Source organism: Salvelinus alpinus, chromosome 6 (genome assembly GCF_045679555.1).
Source record: "Salvelinus alpinus chromosome 6, SLU_Salpinus.1, whole genome shotgun sequence".
NCBI lineage: Eukaryota > Metazoa > Chordata > Actinopteri > Salmoniformes > Salmonidae > Salvelinus > Salvelinus alpinus.
Window position 1 is genome coordinate 25,328,129 of NC_092091.1, and position 23,210 is coordinate 25,351,338.

General features: G+C 44.6%; 1 protein-coding gene across 3 annotated transcripts in view; it reads left to right on the forward strand.

Moving 5' to 3' along the window:
• The window catches only part of LOC139578442 (formin-binding protein 1-like), a 76,034-nt gene that overhangs the window by 34,755 nt on the left and 18,069 nt on the right, over window positions 1–23,210 (forward strand). For all 3 annotated transcript variants that reach the window (XM_071406029.1, XM_071406027.1, XM_071406028.1), the window contains exons 2-3: window positions 19,966–20,081; window positions 22,210–22,260. In XM_071406029.1, coding sequence (XP_071262130.1) covers window positions 19,966–20,081; window positions 22,210–22,260 — 167 coding nt within the window. The remainder of the gene's footprint in view (window positions 1–19,965; window positions 20,082–22,209; window positions 22,261–23,210) is intronic.

Sequence of the window (23,210 nt, forward strand, 5' to 3'; positions counted from 1 at the left end):
CCGATGCCACTTCAGCGAGTGGAGTAAAGGGGGCTAAAGTACCATCTCGCTCCATGTGACCATGTGACTGCCATCCGGCTGGAACTTACTGTCAGAGGAGCCAATGAGTCTTCAAGGCTGAGTGCATGGGGCTGCGGCCTGCAGCACCAGTGGGAAACGCCTGCCAGTACTATAGTGATTGTGTAACGTTAGTCCCTGGGCCCTGCAGCCTTTTCCTGTCCCAAGTCCTCCTACGCATGATAACATTCATCTCCAGGGTCTCGTTTGATCAACAGCACCACTGTCTCTCCATCCAAACAGCAGAATCCTCTCCTTCTCACTAGCATCTTCCAGATGGTCCATGTATCAGCAAGGCATACTCATCCAAGCAACAGACTCATCCAAGGCCCACAGGAATTCTGCTTCTAGAACTCGTTTGAAAAGAAACTGCCATGCTTGATGCCAGGGAACCAACTGCAGGCTTAAAGACAATGTGGTATGACCGACATGACGTCTCTTAGCCTGCTCACTGCATGTTGAAAGTGTGTGCTTTTAAATGACGCCTCATCCCTCCCTCGACCCTTGCTGTGTACAACCTTTTTTTTTTTACCCTTTTTTACCACATACAGTGCCTTGCAAAGTATACATCCCCCAGCAGGACCGCTACCTCCGCCTTTGTGCAAGGAGGAGCACTGCCAGAGCCCTGCAAAATAACCTCCAGCAGGCCACAAATGTGCATGTGTCAGCATATGGTCTCACAAGGGGTCTGAGGATCTCATCTCTGTACCTAATGGCAGTCAGGCTACCTCTGGCGAGCACATGGAGGGCTGTGCGGCCCCCCCAAAGAAATGCCACCCCACACCATGACTGACCCACCGCCAAACCGGTCATGCTGGAGGATGTTGCAGGCAGCAGAACGTTCTCCACGGCGTCTCCAGACTGTCACGTCTGTCACATGTGCTCAGTGTGAACCTGCTTTCATCTGTGACGAGCACAGGGCGCCAGTGGCGAATTTGCAAATCTTGGTGTTCTCTGGCAAATGCCAAACGTCCTGCACGGTGTTGTGCTGTAAGCACAACCCCCACCTGTGGACGTCGGGCCCTCATACCACCCTCATGGAGTCTGTTTCTGACTGTTTGAGCAGACACATGCGGCCTGATGGAGGTCATTTTGCAGGGCTCTGGCAGTGCTCCTCCTTGCACAAAGGCGGAGGTAGCGGTCCTGCTGCTGGGTTGTTACCCTCCTACGGCCTCCTCCACGTCTCCTGATGTACTGGCCTGTCTCCTGGTAGCGCCTCCATGCTCTGGACACTACGCTGACAGACACAGCAAACCTTCTTGCCACAGCTCGCATTGATGTGCCATCCTGGATGAGCTGCACTACCTGAGCCACTTGTGTGGGTTGTAGACTCCGTCTCATGCTACCACTAGAGTGAAAGCACCGGCAGCATTCAAAAGTGACCAAAACATCAGCCAGGAAGCATAGGAACTAAGAAGTGGTCTGTGGTTACCACCTGCAGAACCACTCCTTTATTGGGGGTGTCTTGCTAATTGCCTATAATTTCCACCTGTTGTCTATTCCATTTGCACAACAGCATGTGAAATTTATTGTCAATCAGTGTTGCTTCCTAAGTGGACAGTTTGATTTCACAGAAGTGTGATTGACTTGGAGTTACATTGTGTTTAAGTGTTCCCTTTATTTTTTTGAGCTGTGTGTGTGTGTGTAGCCCTGACTTGTTTGGAGAGCTCCTTGGTCTTCATGGTGCCGCTTGCTTGGTTGTGCCCCTTGCTTAGTGGTGTTGCAGAATCTAGGCCATATATATACCTGTTTTGAAATGGCCTAGATTCTGCAACACCACTAAGCAAGGGGCACAACCAAGCAAGCGGCACCATGAAGACCAAGGAGCTCTCCAAACAGGTCAGGGACAAAGTTGCGGAGAAGTACAGATCAGGGTTAGGTTATAAAAAAATATCAGAAACTTTAAACATCCCAGAATATGACACCACAACAAACCTGCCAACAATCCTGCCAAAACTCACAGACCAGGCAAGGAGGGCATTAATCAGAGAGGCAACAAAGACACCAAAGATAACCCTGAAGGAGCTGCAAACCTCCACAGCGGAGATCGGAGTATCTGTCCATAGGACCACTTTAAGCCGTACACTCCATTGAGCTGGGCTTTACGGAAGAGTGGCCAGAAAAAAGCCATTGCTTAAAGAATAAAATAAGCAAACATGTTTGGTGTTTGCCAAAATGCATGTGGGAGACTCCACAAACAAATGGAAGAAGGTAATCTGGTTAGATGAGACAAAAAATTTGATTTTTGGCCATCAAGGAAAACGCTGTCTGGTGCAAACCCAACATCTCTCATCACCCCGAGAACATCATCCCCATAGTGAAGTTTGGTGGTGGCAGCATCATGCTGTGGGGATGTTTTTCATTGGCAGGGACTGGGAAACTGGTCAGAATTGAAGGAATGATAGATTGGGCTAAATACAGGGAAATTCTTGAGGGAAACCTGTTTCTGTCTTCCAGAGATTTGAGACTGGGACGGAGGTTCACCTTCCAGCAGGACAATGACCCTAAGCATACTGCTAAAGCAACACTCAAGTTGTTTAGAGGGAAACATTAAAATGTTTTGGAATGGCCTAGTCAAAGCCTAGACCTCAATCCAATTGAGAATCTGTTGTATGGCTTAACGATTTGCTTTACACCAAGCTTATAGAGACACCCCAAGAGACTTGCAGCTGTAATTGCTGCAAAAGGTGGCTCGACAAAGTATTGACTTTGGGCAGGTGAATAGTTATGCACACAAGTTTTCTGTGTTTTTGTCTTATTTCTTGTTTTTCACAAAAAATATGTTGGCATGTTGTGTAAATCAAATGATACAACCCCTGAAAAAAATCCATTTTAATTTCAGGTTGTAAGGCCACAAAATAGGAAAAATGCCAGGATGGTGAATACTTTCGCTAGCCACTGTAAGTTGACTGCGAACACATTCTCATTTACAGCAACGACCTTAAGGGGATGAATGATCCAGTCAGTGCTCTGCTCTAAATGGGAGTTGGATTACCAGCTCCACGGTGCTGGTGCTGCTGCAGCCTCTGTCTGCACTCTGCACGGTCAGTCTCCAGGCCTACTGTAACTTTTCCGGCTTGCCTGCCTGCCGGCAGAACAACTTGGGATCGACTAACCAGAGTCATAAATGTTGCAGGCAGCCAGGCAATTTAATACAAGGCATGTTTTTTCATTCCTGTGCTTCTCCCCTTCTCGGCTCTGTATTTTCAGCACATCAAAAGGTCTGGATGATGGAGATTGGATTAGGACAGGGGGTTGCGTCTGTCTGAGGGGTAGAGTGTTGTTGGGGATTAAGACAAACATTAACCCCTGTGCCCCTGGGTGCTTCATTAGGACAGCAGGTTGCCGGGAGGATGTGGTAATTAACTTTCAGAGCTAGCCAGTGTTTACGTTTTTTGGGTGCTTTTCTGCTGAAATAAGAGTTGGAGCCACAGTGATGGAACCGGGGTACTTGAATGACAATGTGGGTGTCATGACGTTGGGTTGGGGGTAGGTTTACGACAGTCATAAATACCTCTTTCCCCCTTTTTCTCTCTCCCCACTATAACTGATGTGACATAAGGAAACCCATGGGTTAACATAGAGATTCTGGGTAACATCAGAAGTTGGGGGAAATGAACTATATTCTGGTAATCCAACCAACTGTACATATGCGGTGGTACTTAAGGTATATTATGTCAGTTCGGTTGCCCTCTGACACATTCTCATCAATGATAGAATGACATAAACGCTACTGTGAAAAGTCTAAACGTCAGAGGTATCGGATTCACATGGAATTGTTGTTTAATTCAAATGTTTGAATATGACATTGTTTGTGAAGAGGTGAAATGTAATTTTACCATCCAAATGAGAGATCTGTGTTTTCATAAATGTGGCTTCTGCTCAACCAGGGGCCCGCCCCTGTGAAGAGACCTGGGTAATAGACTTTTCAGACACACCCCTCTACCTCCACTATATAAAGGCAGTGACAAAAATGTAACTTCCTGTTCCGGGTATGCTAGGATGACGATCCAGTGTCAGAATGGTTCAGATAATCACTTTAGATGAAGCCAACATCAGCATGGACTTTGATTGCGAATGGTATGAACTTTGAACTCGTGTTCACTACAGAAGTGATATCTCCTAGCCGTTGAGTTGGCAACAGCTGCTACAAACGCAGGTTAGGAAGGACCGTCCGAGTATCCCGTCTTCCACACACAACGGTACTACGAAGTATCCCGTGACTACCAGAGACCAGAGACATCCTCCAAAGGACAGAGGACTCGGGTCGTCGATACGGCCTTCCATCTACCACCAACCTACTGAAGCGCAGCTCAGAGTAAATATGTATTGCATTTTCCTTGTCAAATGGGCGGTATTTAGAATGCATAAGAAACTATATTTACGAGAGCACAGCTTTTGCCCTGTTCCGAATCTCCCGCTCTTTCACTAAAATCCCGCCCCTTCCCTTTGTGTAACAAGCTGTCATATCTATTCCGCCCGCTAGGGACGTTTTCTGTGACGTAATTTGTGATCAAGTTATGATCTAATTGTATATGTGTGATTCTGTGTGATTAGTTAGGTATTTAGTAAATAAATAATTAAACCCAATTTTGTATTGCTGATTCAACTTGTTAGCCAGGATTCTTGCAGATAATCAAGGACTTACAACTTTCAGATGAGACTGAATAAAATGACGATTAATGTGACGGCTATTTAGTAAAATATTACTAAATCTTTAAGAGTTTATTCGAAAGATAACAGCTCTATAAATATTCTTTCGTGGTGTCCCTCTCTAGTTAATTAATATTTACATGATTAGTTCAATCAGGTAATATTAATTACGGATAAATGATTTTACAGAATAGCATGTCATAGCAATCAATCTGGCATAGTCAAAGACACGACATGGGGTATAGGCTAGCTATTTTTCAGAAAAACCCTGATAAAGACAATCTTACCCAGAGTCCCATTTGCAACCAAGTACAGGCAATTTTTATGCGCCAGAGTGTGCTGGTTGAGAGATTGCCGATAGTGTGCAAATCTGTCATCAAGGCAAAGGGTGGCTACTTTGAAGAATCCCAAATATAAAATATATTTTGATTTAACACTTTTTTGGTTACTACATGATTCCATATGTGTCATTTCATAGTTTTATTGTCTTAACTATTATTCTACAATATAGAAAATAGTACAATAAAGAAAAACCCTTGAATGCGTAGGTGTGTCCAAACCTTTGACTGGTACTGTATGTTGAGAATACTGTGTATATAAATGCACAGTACAAAACCCCATAGCAAAATTTATAGAATTGTAGGAAATTAGCTTCCGGACCAGAGTCTGGAATACTGTATATACAGTGCATTCGGAAAGTATTCAGACCCTTGAGTTTTTTTCACATTTTGTTAATTTACAGCCTTATTCTAAAATGTTTTACATAGTTTTTTTCCCCCCCTCAATGTACACACAATACCCCATAATGACAAAGCCCCCCACAAAGAATCTACATTTATGCAAATGTATTGATAAACAATGTTTACATGTGTATTCAAACCCTTTACTCAGTACTTTGTTTTAAGCACCTTTGGCAGCGATTACAGCCTCGGGTCTTCTTGGGTATGATGCTACGAGCTTGGCACACCTGTATTTGGAGATTTTCTCCTATTCTCTGCAGATCCTCTCAAGCTCTGTCAGGTTGGATGGGGAGTGTCACTGCACAGCTATTTTCCGGTTTCTCCAGAGATGTTTGATCGGGTTCAAATCCGGGCTCTGGCTGGGCCACTCAAGGACATTGAGACTTGTCCCGAAGCCACTCCTGCGTTGTCTTGGCTGTGTGCTTAGGGTCGTTGTCCTGTTGGAAGCTGAACTTTCGCACCAGTCTGAGGTCCTGTTAGCTCTGGAGCAGGTTTTTTATCATGGGTCTCTCTGTACTTTGCTCCGTTCATATTTGCCCTGATCCTGACTAGTCTCCCAGTCCCTGCTGCCTAAAAACATCCGCACAGCATGATGTTGCCACCACGATGCTTCATCGTAGGGATGGTGCCAGGTTTCCTCCAGGCGTGACACTTGGCATTCAGTCAGTTCAAAGAGTTCAATCTTGGTTTCATCAGACCAGATCATCTTGTTTCTCATGGTCTGAGAGTCTTTAGGTGCCTTTTGGCGAAATCCAAGCGGACTGTCCTGTCTTACTGAGGAGTTGCTTCCGTCTGGCCTCTCTAACATTAAGGCCAGATTGGTGGAATGCTGCAGAGATGGTTGTCCTTCTGTAAGTTCTCCCATTTCCACAGAGGAACTCTACAGCTCTGTCAGTGAGACCATTGGGTCCTTGGTCACCTCCCTGACCAAGGCCCTTCTCCCCTGATTGCACAGTTTGGGTGGGCCTCCAGCTCTAGGGAGGGTTTTGGTGGTTCCAAACTTCTTCCATTTTTAAGAATGTTGGAGGCCACTGTATTCTTGGACTTTCAATTGGTACCCTTTCCCAAATCTGTGCCTAGACACAATCCTATCTAAGAGTTCTATGGACAATTCCGGCATGCACTGTCAACTGTGGGACCTTATAGAGACAGGTGTGTGCCTTTCCAAATCATGTCCAATCAATTGCATTTACAACCGGTAGACTCAACCTTTTTTCTTTTTTCTTCTTCTTTTTTTTTTTACATCTTAAGGGTGATCAATGGAAACAGGATGCACCTGAGCTCAATTTCTAGTCTCGTAGCAAAGGGTCTGAATACTTAGGTGAATAAGGTATTTCAGTTTTTTTAAATAAATTTGCAAGAAATTCTAAACAGTTTTTGCTCTGTCATTATGGGGTATTGTGTGTAGATTGATGAGGAAATGATTTTATTTAATCCATTTTTAGAATAGGGCTGTAATCTAACAATGTGGAAAAAGGAACGTGGTCTGACTTTCCGAAGGCACTGTATATATGTGAATTGTGAGTATGGACAGTTTGTGAATAGAAATGTGTGTACAGCTGTAGTTCTATTGGGTGAGCCATGACTAGAATACAGTATATACATATAAAGTGGGTAAAACAGTTTGCAAACATTACTGAAGTGACCTGTGTTCAATGACTATGTTAGGGAGCAGTCTCTAAATTGCAGGGTTGGGTACCGGGTTGTAGCCGATTTAGTAACGGTGACTAAAGTTCAGGACCGTGTACTGGGCGGAGGCCAGCTAGTGGTGACTGTTTTAACAGTCTGATTGCCTGGAGATAGATGTTTCTCAGTCTCGGTCCAAACTTTGATGCACCTGTAATGTCTGTGCGCACACACTCACATTCTCAAACTCACTACCGGCAGGGATTGATGCCAGTGTTTTAGACAGGGTGACATTTTCCACCCTGCTTCCTGCCCCGCTCTCCCAGCAACTGGCAGCCTGCTTTTGACACTGCCCCAGAACACCAGGGTGTAATGAGGGTATTGTCCCTGCAGCTACATTGCATTCGGAAAGTATTCAAACCTCTTGACTTTTTCCACATTTTGTTACAGCCTCATTCTGAAAAGAATTGTAAAAATCCTTGTCAATCTACACAGAATACCCATAATGACAAAGCGAAAACAGTTTTTTAGAAGTTTCCATTGATCATCCTGGATGTTTCTACAACTTGATTGGAGTCTACCTGTGGCAAATTTAATTGATTGGACATGATTTGGAAAGGCACACACCTGTCTATATAAGGTCCCACAGTTGACAGTGTATGTCAGAGCAAAAACCAACCCATGAGGTCGAAGGAATTGTCAGTAGAGCTCCGAGACAGGATTTTCTCAAGGCAAAGATCTGTGGAAGGGTACCAGATTTTTTTTGCAGCAGCATTGAAGGTCGCTAAGAACACCGTGGCCTCCATCATTCTTAAATGGAAGATGTTTGGAACCATAAAGACTCCTAGAGCTGGCCGCCCGGTCAAACTGAGCAATCGGTGGGAAAGGGCCTTGGTCAGGGATGTTACAAATAATCTGATGGTCACTCTGACAGAACTCCGGAGTTCCTATGTGTAGATGGGACAACCATCTCTGCAGCACTCCACCAACCAGGCCTTTATGGTAGTGGCCAAACGGAAGCCACTCCTCAGTAAAAGGCACATGACAGCCTGCTTGGAGTTTGCCATAAGGCACCTAAAGGACTCTCGGACCATGAGAAACAACATTCTCTGGTCTAATGAAACCTAAATTGAACGATTTGACCTGAATGCCAAGCGTCACGTCTGGAGGAAACCTGGCACCATCCTTACGGTGAACCATGGTGACACCGGGATGTTTTTCATCAGCAGAGACTGGGAGACTAGTCAGGATCGAGGGAAAGACGAACAGAGCAAATTACAGAGAGATCCTTGATGAAAACCTGCTCCACAGCACTCAGGACCTCAGACCGGGGCGGAGGTTCACCTTCCAACAGGACAACAAACCTAAGCACACAAGCCAAGCTTCTGAATGTCCTTGAGTGGCTCAGGCAGAGCCCGGACTTTAACTCAATCGAACATCTATGAAGAGAACTGAAAATAGCTGTGCAGCTTTCTCCTATTCTTCTGCAGGGAAGAATAGGAGAAACTCCCCAAAAACATCTGTGCCAAGCTTGTAGCGTCATACCCTGGAAGACTCAAGGCTGTAATCGCTGCCAAAGGCTCTTCAACAATACTGAGTAAAGGGTCTGAATACTTATGTAAATTTGATGTCAGTTTAAAATAATTCCCGCCAAAAAACTGTTTTTGCTATGTCATTATGTGGTATTTTGTGTAGATCGATGAGGGGGGAAAAACGATTGAATCTATTTTAGAATAAGGCTGTAACGTAACAATGTGGAAAAACTTTATGAAGGCACTGTGCGTGTATGCAAATGACCCCTTTATTATCTACATGGAACAGAGCATTTCTAGTAGAGAGAGACCTTGGTAGTCCTGATGTTATTGTTCCAGTGACGACATCAGTTCCTGACATTCTTAGTCGGGCTGTTTTCCTCTGGCCTAGGGAGATTCCTTGCCAGATATGCTTGTGTTCCTCTGGGGCTGTGGCTAGTTGCTGCTAGTCTGCAGTTTTGGGCGGCTGCCTTACATGATCCCTTTGTTTTTATTCAGTGAAAGTTATTGCGTGGTCAGTAATGTGGTCTTATGGTCAGTAAAGTCTTTACTGAAATGTTAGCGGTATGGGTACTGAATTTCATCAAATCATTATGTTTGCTCTGTATCTCTCATCATGAGAGGAAATGTAAGACGGTCATCTCTGTTTAATTTCTCCTGTGCACTGCCCCTTGTGCTAACTGGGCTCCCACTCTGGGAAGAGGGATAACTTTACAAGACAGAGAAATTATATTGAAACCCAACCATCGGACCTCTGCTAAAACTGACTCTGGTTGAGATAGAGAGTGAGTGAAAGGGAAAACCGGGCTGGCTAAATGGCATAGTAGTGATGTTGGAACTGCCCTGTGTGTCTCAACACATCATCCCCAGACATTGCAAAGAGAAACCTTGGAGAATGAAACCGAAACACTCAAAAGAGAAAGCCGATCTGCTGAACTGGCATTTTGGGAATCTCCACATAAATTCCTGGGAATCCATAAGGACGTTTCTCCCCTCATCACACCAAAAAATACATTTCAGTCAGTCCAGCCCCTGAGAGTGAGACACTTGGCTTGAAGTGTCTCTCCCAGACAGATCCAACGGTCTGTTGGCTTGTGCTCTGGCCTTCATACTGCTGTTCCCCCTCAGGCTTATCCATAGAGAGATCCTAGTGGTGACAGGCTTCTGTGTGGAGGTCAAGTTACTGAAAGGTGAACTCTGGGCCTGGATCACTGGCCAGTCTGCACTGCGCTCTATTGTGCTACATTGCACTGTGAAGCTTTGTTCTGTATGTTGTTACTGTACAGTGCGTCACAGTGTGGATGTGGTGAGCCAGAGAGGAGCAGGCAGGCCGACGATGGGATGATGAGCTCATGGAGTTACTTATTCATGAGTATTGAGCGATGGAGGAAAGCTGACGTGGGACAGACGCTCTCGGGAACATGAACATTTTCTCCTGCACTGTCAGCTATGGCTGGTAGTTGTGTTAATTAGTAATAGTATTCTGCACTTTGACGGCACCAGTAACCTATATCATCACAACACTCAAAAGTGAGGAGCAAAGATTAACAGAATTTCATGAGTCAACAGGAGCCTTTGGAGTAATGCTCATAGTTGTGTTTCTGCTATAAGACGGGAGCCAGTCTGTCCTGGGCCATAAGTCCTCAGTTGTCTCCTCTCTTCATGAAGTCAACACAGTGGCTTATAGGAGACCTAGGCCTATTTATTTTAATGCTCAGATTATTCACATGAATTCTACTTGTTTCTTAATGCAGCTCATAGCCTGTAGGTTGTACCATAGGAAAGTTACTTTCTATAGAATTTTGCCTTGATGTTGTCATTAGTCCATTGAAACCTTTTTTTCTGCGACTGACAGACTGAAGAGGCTCTGGTTGTGTTCTGTGTTGTAAGGACTGGCTGTATTGCATGCGCAAGCTGTTTCCCAACCGACGCAGTGCTGGCGCTAAACACCACTATATATAGGGCCAGAATCAAGCTCTTCTTTGGCTCTGGACCACATTCAGCATATTGTGATATCTCTGCCGCAGAGAGAGAATACTATCACTTTGAGATTAAGCAGTGAGCGGAGAATGAAAACACAGGCTGTCCTCGTAGTACACAGGCAGTCCTGGGAGGAAAGGAGGCTTTGCTCCCAGGCCCACTATGTTGAGTTCAAACCGCCTTGAGTTATTGAAAACATCCGTTAGGCCCAGCGGTGCAGCTACGCCAGGGGACCCATATGGGAATGGGCTAGTGTCAGTAAACAGGCTTGTCTCGGAGGGGGCACAGCACCAACAACTGAAGTTATATTCACAGGGGGTCTTAGTTCAATCAATCTGTGAAAGAGACCTTGCTGCTGTAACACATCATTTTTATTTTTTGGGACCTGCTTGTTATTTTTTCATCAAGCCCCCCCCTCATCCTCCCTGGCTCTGATTCAGTGCTTTATTGCAAGGTTGTTACCCGGCGTAGTCATAGTAGTCACTGTGGGTTGCTGGGCTCAGTCCATTTGAAAGATTATTTTGGGGACTTGAGGTGTTGTGGTTTTCTTCCTATCCCCTTGTTCTCTCTTCACACTGTAAATACCTTACCACCTCATGTTGCTGTCATGGCACAAACCATGTGACCGTGGTCTGGCCGATTCTTTGCGTGCGTATGCTGCCCTGATTTTCCTTTAGCATTGTTTTGTATGCAAGCTGTTGCTTTCGGTATGAATTCAAGTAGACCACACCTGTACCAGGGACTGAGTTGAACTTGCTTAGTTGAGGAAGTTTGGCTGCTATATACTGTAGCCTACATGCAGACATGCCGTCACCTGCTGGATGAGTCAGGTGCTTTACAACCATTTCACTCATAATGTCATAACTCTGAACAGGCCATCCCTGGAGGTTACAGTGTAGAGTGGTGTTGTTGAGGGAGAAAACACAGGCTTAGTGTTGTACACAGCTGTGTCTGCTTTGTGCACAGCATACCCGATGTGATGGTTGATAGGGTCTGCATCTGAACTTGCTATGCAATCAGGAGGAGAGAAGCTGTCATAGAAATATTATGACTTTATTAATGTAATTCTTTATGGTTATGGTACCTATCACCGTCATGCACTAACAGTACCGTGGGCCTGTAAGAGTTGGTGGCTGGCAGACAGTCGCGTGGAGTCCTATTGTTTTTCCACTTGAGCAGAGCACCAGTCTCCTGGTAAAGTAATTTCCTTGGGAGGCATGCTGCAGGGGCTCGGGATAGTGCTCACTGTACCCTGAGTAATCTCTAGCTGTGTCCATTACGCGCGCGGACACACATTGACAGAATGTGACGTACACCAACTAACTCCGTCTCATGTACAGTGGGGAGAACAAGTATTTGATACACTGCCGATTTTGCAGGTTTTCCTACTTACAAAGCATGTAGAGGTCTGTAATTTTTATCATAGGTACACTTCAACTGTGAGAGACGGAATCTAAAACAAAAATCCAGAAAATCACATTGTATGATTTTTAAGTAATTCATTTGCATTTTATTGCATGACATAAGTATTTGATCACCTACCAACCAGTAAGAATTCCGGCTCTCACAGACCTGTTAGTTTTTCTTTAAGAAGCCCTCCTGTTCTCCACTCATTACCTGTATTAACTGCACCTGTTTGAACTCGTTACCTGTATAAAAGACACCTGTCCACACACTCAATCAAACAGACTCCAACCTCTCCACAATGGCCAAGACCAGAGAGCTGTGTAAGGACATCAGGGATAAAATTGTAGACCTGCACAAGGCTGGGATGGGCTACAGGACAATAGGCAAGCAGCTTGGTGAGAAGGCAACAACTGTTGGCGCAATTATTAGAAAATAGAAGAAAATAGAATAAGTTCAAGATGATGGTCAATCACCCTCGGTCTGGGGCTCCATGCAAGATCTCACCTCGTGGGGCATCAATGATCATGAGGAAGGTGAGGGATCAGCCCAGAACTACACGGCAGGACCTGGTCAATGACCTGAAGAGAGCTGGGACCACAGTCTCAAAGAAAACCATTAGTAACACACTACGCCGTCATGGATTAAAATCCTGCAGCGCACACAAGGTCCCCCTGCTCAAGCAGGCGCATGTCCAGGCCCGTCTGAAGTTTGCCAATGACCATCTGGATGATCCAGAGGAGGAATGGGAGAAGGTCATGTGGTCTGATGATTCAAAAATAGAGCTTTTTGGTCTAAACTCCACTCGCCGTGTTTGGAGGAAGAAGAAGGATGAGTACAACCCCAAGAACACCATCCCAACCGTGAAGCATGGAGGTGGAAACATCATTCTTTGGGGATGCTTTTCTGCAAAGGGGACAGGACGACTGCACCGTATTGAGGGGAGGATGGATGGGGCCATGTATTGCGAGATCTTAGCCAACAACCTCCTTCCCTCAGTAAGAGCATTGATGATGGGTCGTGGCTGGGTCTTCCAGCATGACAACGACCCGAAACACACAGCCAGGGCAACTAAGGAGTGGCTCCGTAAGAAGTATCTCAAGGTCCTGGAGTGGCCTAGCCAGTCTCCAGACCTGAACCAATAGAAAATCTTTGGAGGGAGCTGAAAGTCCGTATTGCCCAGCGACAGCCCCGAAACCTGAAGGATCTGGAGATGGTCTGTATGGAGGAGTGGGCCAAAATCCCTGCTGCAGTGTGTGCAAACCTGGTCAAGAACTACAGGAAACGTATGATCTCTGTAATTGCAAACAAAGGATTCTGTACCAAATATTAAGTTCTGCTTTTCTGATGTATCAAATACTTATGTCATGCAATAAAATGCTAATTAATTACTTAAAAATCATACAATGTGATTTTCTGGATTTTTGTTTTAGATTCCGTCTCTCACAGTTGAAGTGTACCTATGATAAAAATTACAGACCTCTACATGCTTTTTAAGTAGGAAAATCTGCAAAATCGGCAGTGTATCAAATACTTGTTCTCCCCACTGTAGTTTGTCATGAACTATTTATTTGCATATGTGGAGGAATGGGATCATAATCAAAATCTAAACTATCTGTTTGTGTTTGGATGGAATCAGAACGTGGAGGGTAAGGAGGAGCTGGTTTACCTGCTGACGTTAATGGAAGGTAGGACACTCTGTCTAACCCGATCTTTATTTGTGGTCACTTCCGTTTACGTGTCAATATCAGGCAGATATAGCTTTTTCTAGTCTATGGACAATTGAAAATCAGTAGCAGCAGCAAGCTAGCTCATTCTCCAACAGAAGGGTGCAGTATTGAGAAACGGATTAATTGACAGTGGCCAAAAATGTAACTCCTGTTGCAAATATTAGTTCAGTTTAAATTACTAATAACAAAGCTTGTGTCGACGTGCCCGGACATGCATGCAATAAGCAAGCTAGCTGGCTAAGCAGATAGCTATGTGACCTGCAAAGATTACACTAACTAACCCTTTCATCTGTGATGTTAGATAGCTAGATAAACACGATGCTAAGATATCAGATGGGAGCTAATAGCCAACGTAGCTAGTTAGCCCTAGCTGGTTATAATTTTGAACATGCACCATTTTCGGCAACAAGCCATCTGACTTGCGGTGTAACCAGAGTTTCTAAACCTCTTTTGGTGTAACGTTAGCTATTTACTGGTGTACTGATCTGACCATCTGCAATCGTGTCTGTAAATTGACACTTGATAGTCAGATTAGATGATATGTCGTAATAGGGAAAGAAGGAAGTTGGCAATAGGTTTAGCTACCTAACGATCTTCCTGCATGTTTATGGACCAAGAAACCTGTAGATCAGCGTGCGTTCTCACTTCTCAAACTATGGACAGAACGTGCATTGTCGTTAAATTGTTTTCCTACCCTCGCTCTCCTTGTGAGATGTGAACATTTTTGGCTTGGTAGCAGAAGTCATCGCCATTGAGCTCGTTACCAAAGTAGCAATAAACAGCAGCCAGCAAGTGATATGAGCGGTGGAGAGAGATGGAATGGAGTTACAGCCTCGCTCTATCCAATCGTAGGATCATTTCTTGACACATACAGTGGGGCAAAAAAGTATTTAGTCAGCCACCAATTGTGCAAGTTCTCCCACTTAAAAAGATGAGAGAGGCCTGTAATTTTCATCATAGGTACACTTCAACTATGACAGACAAAATGAGGGGGAAAAAATCCAGAAAATCACATTGTAGGATTTTTAATGAATTTATTTGCAAATTATGGTGGAAAATAAGTATTTGGTCAATAACAAAAGTTTCTCAATACTTTGTTATATACCCATTGTTGGCAATGACAGAGGTCAAGCGTTTTCTGTAAGTCTTCACAAGGTTTTCACACACTGTTGCTGGTATTTTGGCCCATTCCTCCATGCAGATCTCCTCTAGAGCAGTGACGTTTTGGGGCTGTTGCTGGGCAACACGGACTTTCAAATCCCTCCAAAGATTTTCTATGGGGTTGAGATCAGGAGACTGGCTAGGCCACTCCAGGACCTTGAAATGCTTCTTACGAAGCCACTCCTTCGTTGCCCGGGCGGTGTGTTTGGGATCATTGTCATGCTGAAAGACCCAGCCACGTTTACATTACAGGCCTCTCTCGTCTTTTTAAGTGGGAGAACTTGCACAATTGGTGGCTGACTAAATACTTTTTTGCCCCACTGTAGCTGAACTAGCCAATGAAGTTGTTTTCATTTTTTTGTCCTGGCAGCTGAGTTAAAAAAAAAAAAAGAAGAAGAAAAGTGATACATTTTCTCATCAAAATTTTCAAATATAATGATATTGAATATTGGTCTAAAATATCGGCCTCCTTGACCCTCAAATCGGTATTGGCATCGGCCCAAAAATGTGATCGTTCTCTAATGTCAACAATCATTAACTCAACCAAAAGAGTTTCTCTGTTGGTTTACTGTGTGAAAAGACAGAGGACAATAAAGCAGAAGTGAGAAGCATTGGTTCTTGTTGTTATTGGAGGCATAAGGCCTCTCCTTCTCTGTTCTCCATTCCCCCCTAGGTTGTCATGAGTACAGGACCCTGACATGTGCTCAGCATTTAAGTTCTGAATCTCTGGAGGCCCTGAAATGGCAAAAGAAGCCATTTTATTGGAGGAGAAATTATTTCCATCCAGGCTGCTGAGTAAGCAGTGTGAATGAGAATGGAGCAGCAGTAGGGGCCTGGCCGCTCAGGCAGACCTGGTCACAGTCAATGCTCCAGAAAATACTTTTTAGCGCCTTGTTTTTTTTCTTCTCTCTCTTTCGCTCTTTCTCTCTCCGTGTGTCTGTGTGTTGGTGTGAAACGGTTGCGAACATCTCATTTGGCATGCTTTGCCTAGCCACAGGATGTACTTCTGGAATGGTTGTCAATTCAGAATCTGTTGTTGATTTTATAGATCCCACAGGGTACGGATACTTACATGTTCATGATTATTTTTTACATGAACAACACATCTTTGTCCCTGAGTCAAAGGAAGGTAAAGTCATGGTATTAGTCATAGTATTAGACCATGATCTGTGCTCACATTTTCTGAGAATGGGTTTCATGTATGGTTTAACAGGCCCATGAAATTGACTGCAGCTTGCACATTCTTTTTCTGCTCCCTCCCTCCCTCCCTGTGTGCATATGGACTGAGTCTGTGAAGCGTCAGTGAGGAGGGATCCGTTGGGACGACATGCGTATTGTTCTCTCACAGAGGAAGTGTGTTGGCTGGAGTCCACCAGTCAGTCTCTGTGGGTCTGTCTAGGTCCTAAGCCAATCCTGAACACAGCCTCGCTCCCAGGCAGGGAACAAGCCATGGGAGCGATTGAGACACCCCTTCCCCTCTCTCTCTACTTTTCTTCTTCTCTCCTTTTCTCCCCCTCTCCTCCAGCACAGCTCAGACATGAGGAGAGGAGACGACACCGGAGCTCTCTTCAGACAGTCCACTTCAGGGTGAAACTGGAATCCATCCCTCTTTCTCTTTTCCTCTATCCCCCTCCCTTTCCCTCTATATTATCCCCCTCTTTCCCTCGGTATCCCAGAACACAGCATGGGAGTTACTCACCTCACCTGACTCAGGTCTGGGCTGTGTATAGATCTTTGGTGGGGATGATACTGACAGTTTCGCACCATCTATTCTCAGCCTCCAAACAAGCTCTGAAGTAGGAAGGTTAGCCCTCAGGTGAAATCAAAAGCTCATCACTATGCTGAGTCTGACTGACTTTGGTATAGGTCCACTGTTCCCTCCTAGACCTACCTAGCTGTACTGTACAGTAGGGTTGGGCAGTATCCAGATGTTCTTACTGGCCTTCTCTCAAATCGGGATTTACATAATTAGCGGCTTAGTACACAAGGGGGTGCCTGAAAGCCGCGGATAGAAGCCCATTGGGCCTCTCCCAGAATGCTAAGAAAATTAGCACAAGTATTAACTCATTTCCATGGATGGTGCTAGCTAAATATGCAAACGAAAATAAACAAATTGCAAAGACAGGCAATCAAGCTCATAAAGTTATACATATATAGGTAGGAGGAACCAAATGTAATTTTTGGTGAGTTGTTCACATTCTTTTGTAAAATGTCCAAGAGATATTGTGCAAATGAAGAAGGTTTTGACACATGCTTGGCTGAAGGAAAAACTCTTCTGTTGTCATCTGATGGCAATGAAGCTATTTTCTGCCAAAATGTGTTGCATTAATGTATTTTCTGTGAAGGAAAACTATAGTTGCACGTCCCTGATCACGCTAATGAAGCACAAAAACACTTGCCTTTTAATTTAAAACATGACCCCTGTCAATACACAGCTGGACTAACCTGCTCCTGCTTTCTCCCGTTGTGCTATTTACAAACAAACACGTGACTGGCGCAACTGTTCTGGGGTACTATGGTAACCTTCATAATGTAAAATAAAAAATGTGACGTGTAGGGCTGACCCCATTTAGTCAACTGGTCGATTGTTTGTTGGTCGACCGAGATTTCATTAGTTGGGCAGTAAGTAGCTAAACATTTAAATATAAATGGATAGTGATCGATCTTCGCAGTTCTGAAACACATCAGTGCACTGTTGAATTGGCACCTTTTCATAGACCATGTTGCTTTGTGAATAATAACAAAGTTAACCACCATATTGGTGTTGAGAACAGTGAGCGGAGGCAGCAGCGGAGTTAGGAGACGAGAGAACAGCCCTTGCCTTCATTGTAAAGAAGAAAAAAGTGAGGAGGAAACCCTAACTTAAATAGCCTAACTGTTAAATGTGCCTGGCTTTATAAATCATCCATATTTACCTACAGAAATAAGACAGATCCTGCTTCTGTTGCCTGTTTTGAGTATTTGTTTAATAGCCTACAGGATTCCGTGAACACCAAGCCTCACGCAACCACAATATCTGATAAACAATTTCACGAATTTGGCTGTTTTTAATCTTTGCTATGCTGTAATAAAGGCTTTACAGTCTCTGGTATTATGTATAATTTATTTAGTGTTTACACTGTTCCAAATTGTCAAATTATATTTATAATAATAATAACCCTCCCTTTTCTCGTTATTATCATTATAATAATAAGTATAACCACCATTGAGCTGTAGGCCTAAGAGCGTGTCCTGTTTAGTCTTAATGCCTATATTTCAATACTTATAGAGGCTACTGTATCAATCAATCATTCATTCGTTTGTCATCATACAGCATACGAGTCATTCATGATTTGAAATGCAATCAAGCATTTTCCTTTTAAAATAAAATAACAAAGCGACCCTTGAATAATTATTGTAAACAATAAATCATTCACGAATGTATGCGACTGTTTTTAGTCTTTGCTGTAATAAAGGTTTTAGCATTTATTTTTTTACAGCTCTCTTGTATGCTTCATTTATTTGTTGTTCACGTTGTTCTAATCGTTCAGGAAAATGATATTGTAATCCAACAGCCCCAGTTTGGTACACATAATATGCACGCAGAACTTGCTCCTTGCCTTTTCTTGATCTTCCAGTATTTTCCACAACTAGTCACATTTATTCCACACATCTGACTTCCCCTTTACCTCCTGAGCAACCAGTAAACATTCCCCCGTTGTCAAGTTTATTTGTCATGTTCTCTGCGTGGAGAGTTTGTTATAACCAATTTATTGTTTTGATCATGCTATAGGTCAGCATGTGATGCATACATGTGTCACGTAAAGAGAGCAAGGGTTGAGGGAATAGGGATTTTTCCCCCCTAAACAAATTAATGATTTCCGTAACAGAAGTGTTCAGTCAGTAATGGCTGTAATTATGTTGCAGCTTCAACAACGCGGACAGCGCGATAAACACTTGATGTTCTGTGGTGGTCACTGCAGCAGGAAGGAGAGACAATGGGGGCTAGTCACACAGTCAGTGGCTGTCATTTTTTAGCGCAGCGAGTCTGAGCCCAGCCCTGCACAGTCAAATCAATTGCGGTTGTACTCCCTCTAGTTATTTGTCTTAATTATTTCATAAATCTGCGCTTAAAGCATCAGACAAGCTTAGTGCATATATTTGATTTGACTTAAAACACACAGGATGTGTCTATAAATGGATAAATATACTTTTTAAAAATTCAGCCAAGAGGGTCACATGAGGAGAGGTTGTCAGCTGTGTTGACTGTGGTGTGTTTTCAACATTTTCCTCTCAGCCCAGCACTGTTATAAGGCATCTCTCGAAACGATACAACGATGACCTTGCATGGATATTCATCTCAGGCTGCTTAAACCATCTAAAATATACTGTAAAGCCTGTTCTGCCTTAAAGGGACATTTAAAAATAAAAAAATCCACTTCATATTCATCTCCAGCAGCACCCCAAAATCAACATATGTCAGAATGGCGCAGTTCTATGTTTTATAGTCAAAAATATAGAGAAAGATGACTTTCCAATGACAACATATTTGTAGGCAATTCATATGCAATGCGTACTCACAATTGGTCAAAATCACACTATGCGCACTGATGTCATTGGAAACACTTATCTACCTATATATTTTATACTACAAAACATAGAAACGCGCCATGTTCACATATGTTGATGTTGGGGTGCTGCTGGAGATGATGAATATGAAGTTTAAAAATGGTAAAGTTTCCGTTTAACTCTCGAGACGATAGGTTACCGGTTCTTCTCTTAGACACCTTGGAATTCTCATCGGTAGACGTATGGAGTGTCTTCTGTATGCCTGTGCTATGTGTCTGTGTGCTATGTGTCTGTGTGCCTGTTCTGTGTGTCTGTAGCTTTCCTATCAGTTGACATACTCTTGATAGTACCCAGTGTGATCATTGAGGAAGTACAGCCTAGCACAGGAATAAAGTAGTGACTCAACATGTGCTTGTTATTCAATGTCAGACGACTGGGTTCTCATTCATGCCTCGTTTAATTTAATCCATCATCTGCATGCCACTGTAAGCACTCATATAGTCAATCTCCCTCTTCTCTCCATCTCTCTCTCAGGACCAGTTTGAAAACCTTGACAAGCATACTCAATGGGGGATCGACTTCTTAGAGAGGTATGCAAAGTTTGTCAAGGAAAGGCTGGAGATTGAACAGACCTATGCAAAACAGTTAAGGTAAGAATGTGGCTTTTATCATTCATTTCCATAGAACTGTTTTTGAGGTGTTTTGCCTATACTTTACATCATTAATTGAATGAGTATTCTGTGTAGAATACGGTATACTGTGTTATAGGTGTAGACGTATATTTGACATGGATGCATTAGTACTATATATTAACCTTCAATATGCTAATCATCTAATATCAATGTTGAATTACTGGTAATGAAATAATGACTAGGATAATTATCAAATGATGTGATTGGATCCTGCCTTTTGATGAGTATCTAAAAGTGTCTGGTACAGACCGACCACTCAGCCTGAACAATAGGGCCAGCTCAGCCCAATCTGACATGGTTGTGCTGCCATTAATAGATTTTTGGAGGGCCACAAATCAATATAATAGATATCTAGGAGGTGGCTACTGGCCAGTCTCTTTACAGTAGAGGAGTAGGCAGATGCCAACGCCCCTCCAATGGTAACGCTGGAGTTTGTTACAGATGTATACCCATTTATACGCTGTTGGATTGCACCCTCAAGACTGTATCCTCCCTGACATCCATGTTATCACCTTTGGAGCAAATCTACCAAGGAGAAAAAACCCTAACAAAGAGTTCTAAAACGACGAGTTCTTTAGTTTAGAGTGAGACCACTGGTTTGACAAGATTAGGTTGGGAATGGGAAGATGTAGGCTAGGTTGGTAAACCATAGGTGACCGTTCACTGAACCTACACACACACACACACACACACACACACGTGGCGCATATGACGTCACTGTGACATGATGGGGTTCAACTTCACACCTCTGCTTCCATCTTAATCGTCCCCTCTACTCTGAGCTGTTGCCATGGCTGAGAGAGCATGAAGTTCACTCTCCTTTCTTCTCACGTGGCCGCTTTTATTACACTGATTTGTTTTACCAATGTAATAAATGCCATCTGGGAAAAAGGTTGTGTCAATGCTAACACATTTCATTTTATGTGTTTTTCTGTACTTGTTTGTGAATAACTGGTGCCTCATCCGGTATCGGATGCCATATAGGCACATTCTAGCCCACATGAAATGCAACCTTCCGTAAGTATCTCTGTTAGTAAGGTTTAGAAATAGTGCTGTCCCCCTGGAGCTGTGGTCCCCCTGGAGCTGTGGTCCCCTTGGAGCTGTGGTCATAACGTAGAGGCTCCAGCTGTGGCCTCTGCACCCCCCCCCCCCTTTGGGTGTTGCCTAGTTACAGCACCGATATGCTGAAGATTATTTTATTTTAAGGAGATGCGTCTGAATGACGACTAAACTGGGGATGTTTAGTCACGGCGTGTGTAACCCAGTGAATATCCAGCTATGAATCATGGGCTGAAGAAGAGCTTTGTGACTTCGCCCTCATGCATTCTTAAAGCATGAGCGTTACTCTACTACCATTTTCAGCACTCCTCTCTTCCGTTTCTGTGAATGTATTTCTCCCCAGTCCCTGACTCCCTGGACAGTCTGTCTGTGTTCAGGTATTGTTCTGTGTGACCCTTAGTGGCACCAGGCCAGCCTGATGTTTATCAGTCTGTGTGTGTGGGGAGCCACTCCCCTGCCTCCCAGGACTGGGAAACCGAGTGTTGTTTGGTGGAAGCACCTTCATTAGTTGGGCTCAGTGGGGACTGATTGGAGGAGGGGGCAGGGCGGCGGCAAGTTCTGAAAACCTCTCTGTATTCCTCCTCTATTCATCCCTAAAGAGCGAGTGGAACCGGAGCGCTGCCTGTACTACATGCCTGAAGAGCACCACAGCACAGCCCCACACTACAGGAGCCCCTCTCCAGAGGGACTACTTTATCAAAGACAACCATGTCTTTTGTGTTGCTCCTGCTACATGTGTTCTGTAGGGAACAACCGAGGAGAGTGCAGGAATATCACACAGTACCAGGTTATCTGTGTCGGTCTGACCTACTTTTATCTCTCTCTGAGGAGTGTCTGACTGAGAGAAACTGAGCTATCTCAGCCAATCATTTTATCATATTCACATACAGAAGGAAATACTGAAATAAAGAAAGGGCTGTAATTTTGGTTAATGTGCTCCAGTCTTGGGGAGTAACAAAGGCAGCTGTCTGTTCTGTCTGTCTCACTCTTATCTGTCTCTGACCATATGTCTCCTCTCTCCTCACAGGAACCTGGTTAAGAAGTACTGTCCCAAGCGCTCCAAAGATGATGAACCTAGGCGAGTAGATTAGACCCATTTGTATTAAATGGTTAACAACCTGTGAACGGTATCAGCTTTATGCCACACACACTGGGCCTTTCCACTAGACCGGTCATCACAAACACGGACTGCCATGGCAACCCAGCACTTTTTAAATGTTTAATTGCTTCCATAGAATGGAGTAACAGAGTTAGCAAGTCCTACAGCTGTGTAGGATATCTGGCTCTGACGTACGGTCACAGTGCTTGGCCACTCCACGGTGACATTATTGGCTGCTATCGCACAGGAATGATATCAAAGGTCTGTGAGTGAGGGAGAGACTGAGGGAAGGAGGGAGAGACTGAGGGAAGGAGGGAGAGACTGAGGGAAGGAGGGAGAGACGGAGGGAAGGAGGGAGGGAGAGACGGAGGGAAGGAGGGAGGGAGAGACGGAGGGAAGGAGGGAGGGAGAGACGGAGGGAAGGAGGGAGGGAGAGACGGAGGGAAGGAGGGAGGGAGAGACGGAGGGAAGGAGGGAGGGAGAGACGGAGGGAAGGAGGGAGGGAGAGACGGAGGGAAGGAGGGAGGGAGAGACGGAGGGAAGGAGGGGGGGAGAGACGGAGGGAAGGAGGGAGGGAGAGACGGAGGGAAGGAGGGGGGGAGAGACGGAGGGAAGGAGGGGGGGAGAGACGGAGGGAGGGAGAGACGGGGAGAGACGGAGGGAGGGAGAGACGGGGAGAGACGGAGGGAAGGAGGGAGGGAGAGACGGAGGGAAGGAGGGAGGGAGAGACGGAGGGAAGGAGGGAGGGAGAGACGGAGGGAAGGAGGGAGGGAGAGACGGAGAGACGGAGGGAGGGAGAGACGGAGGGAAGGAGAGACGGAGGGAAGGAGGGAGGGAGAGACTGAGGGAAGGAGGGAGGGAGAGACTGAGGGAAGGAGGGAGGGAGAGACTGAGGGAAGGAGGGAGGGAGAGACTGAGGGAAGGAGGGA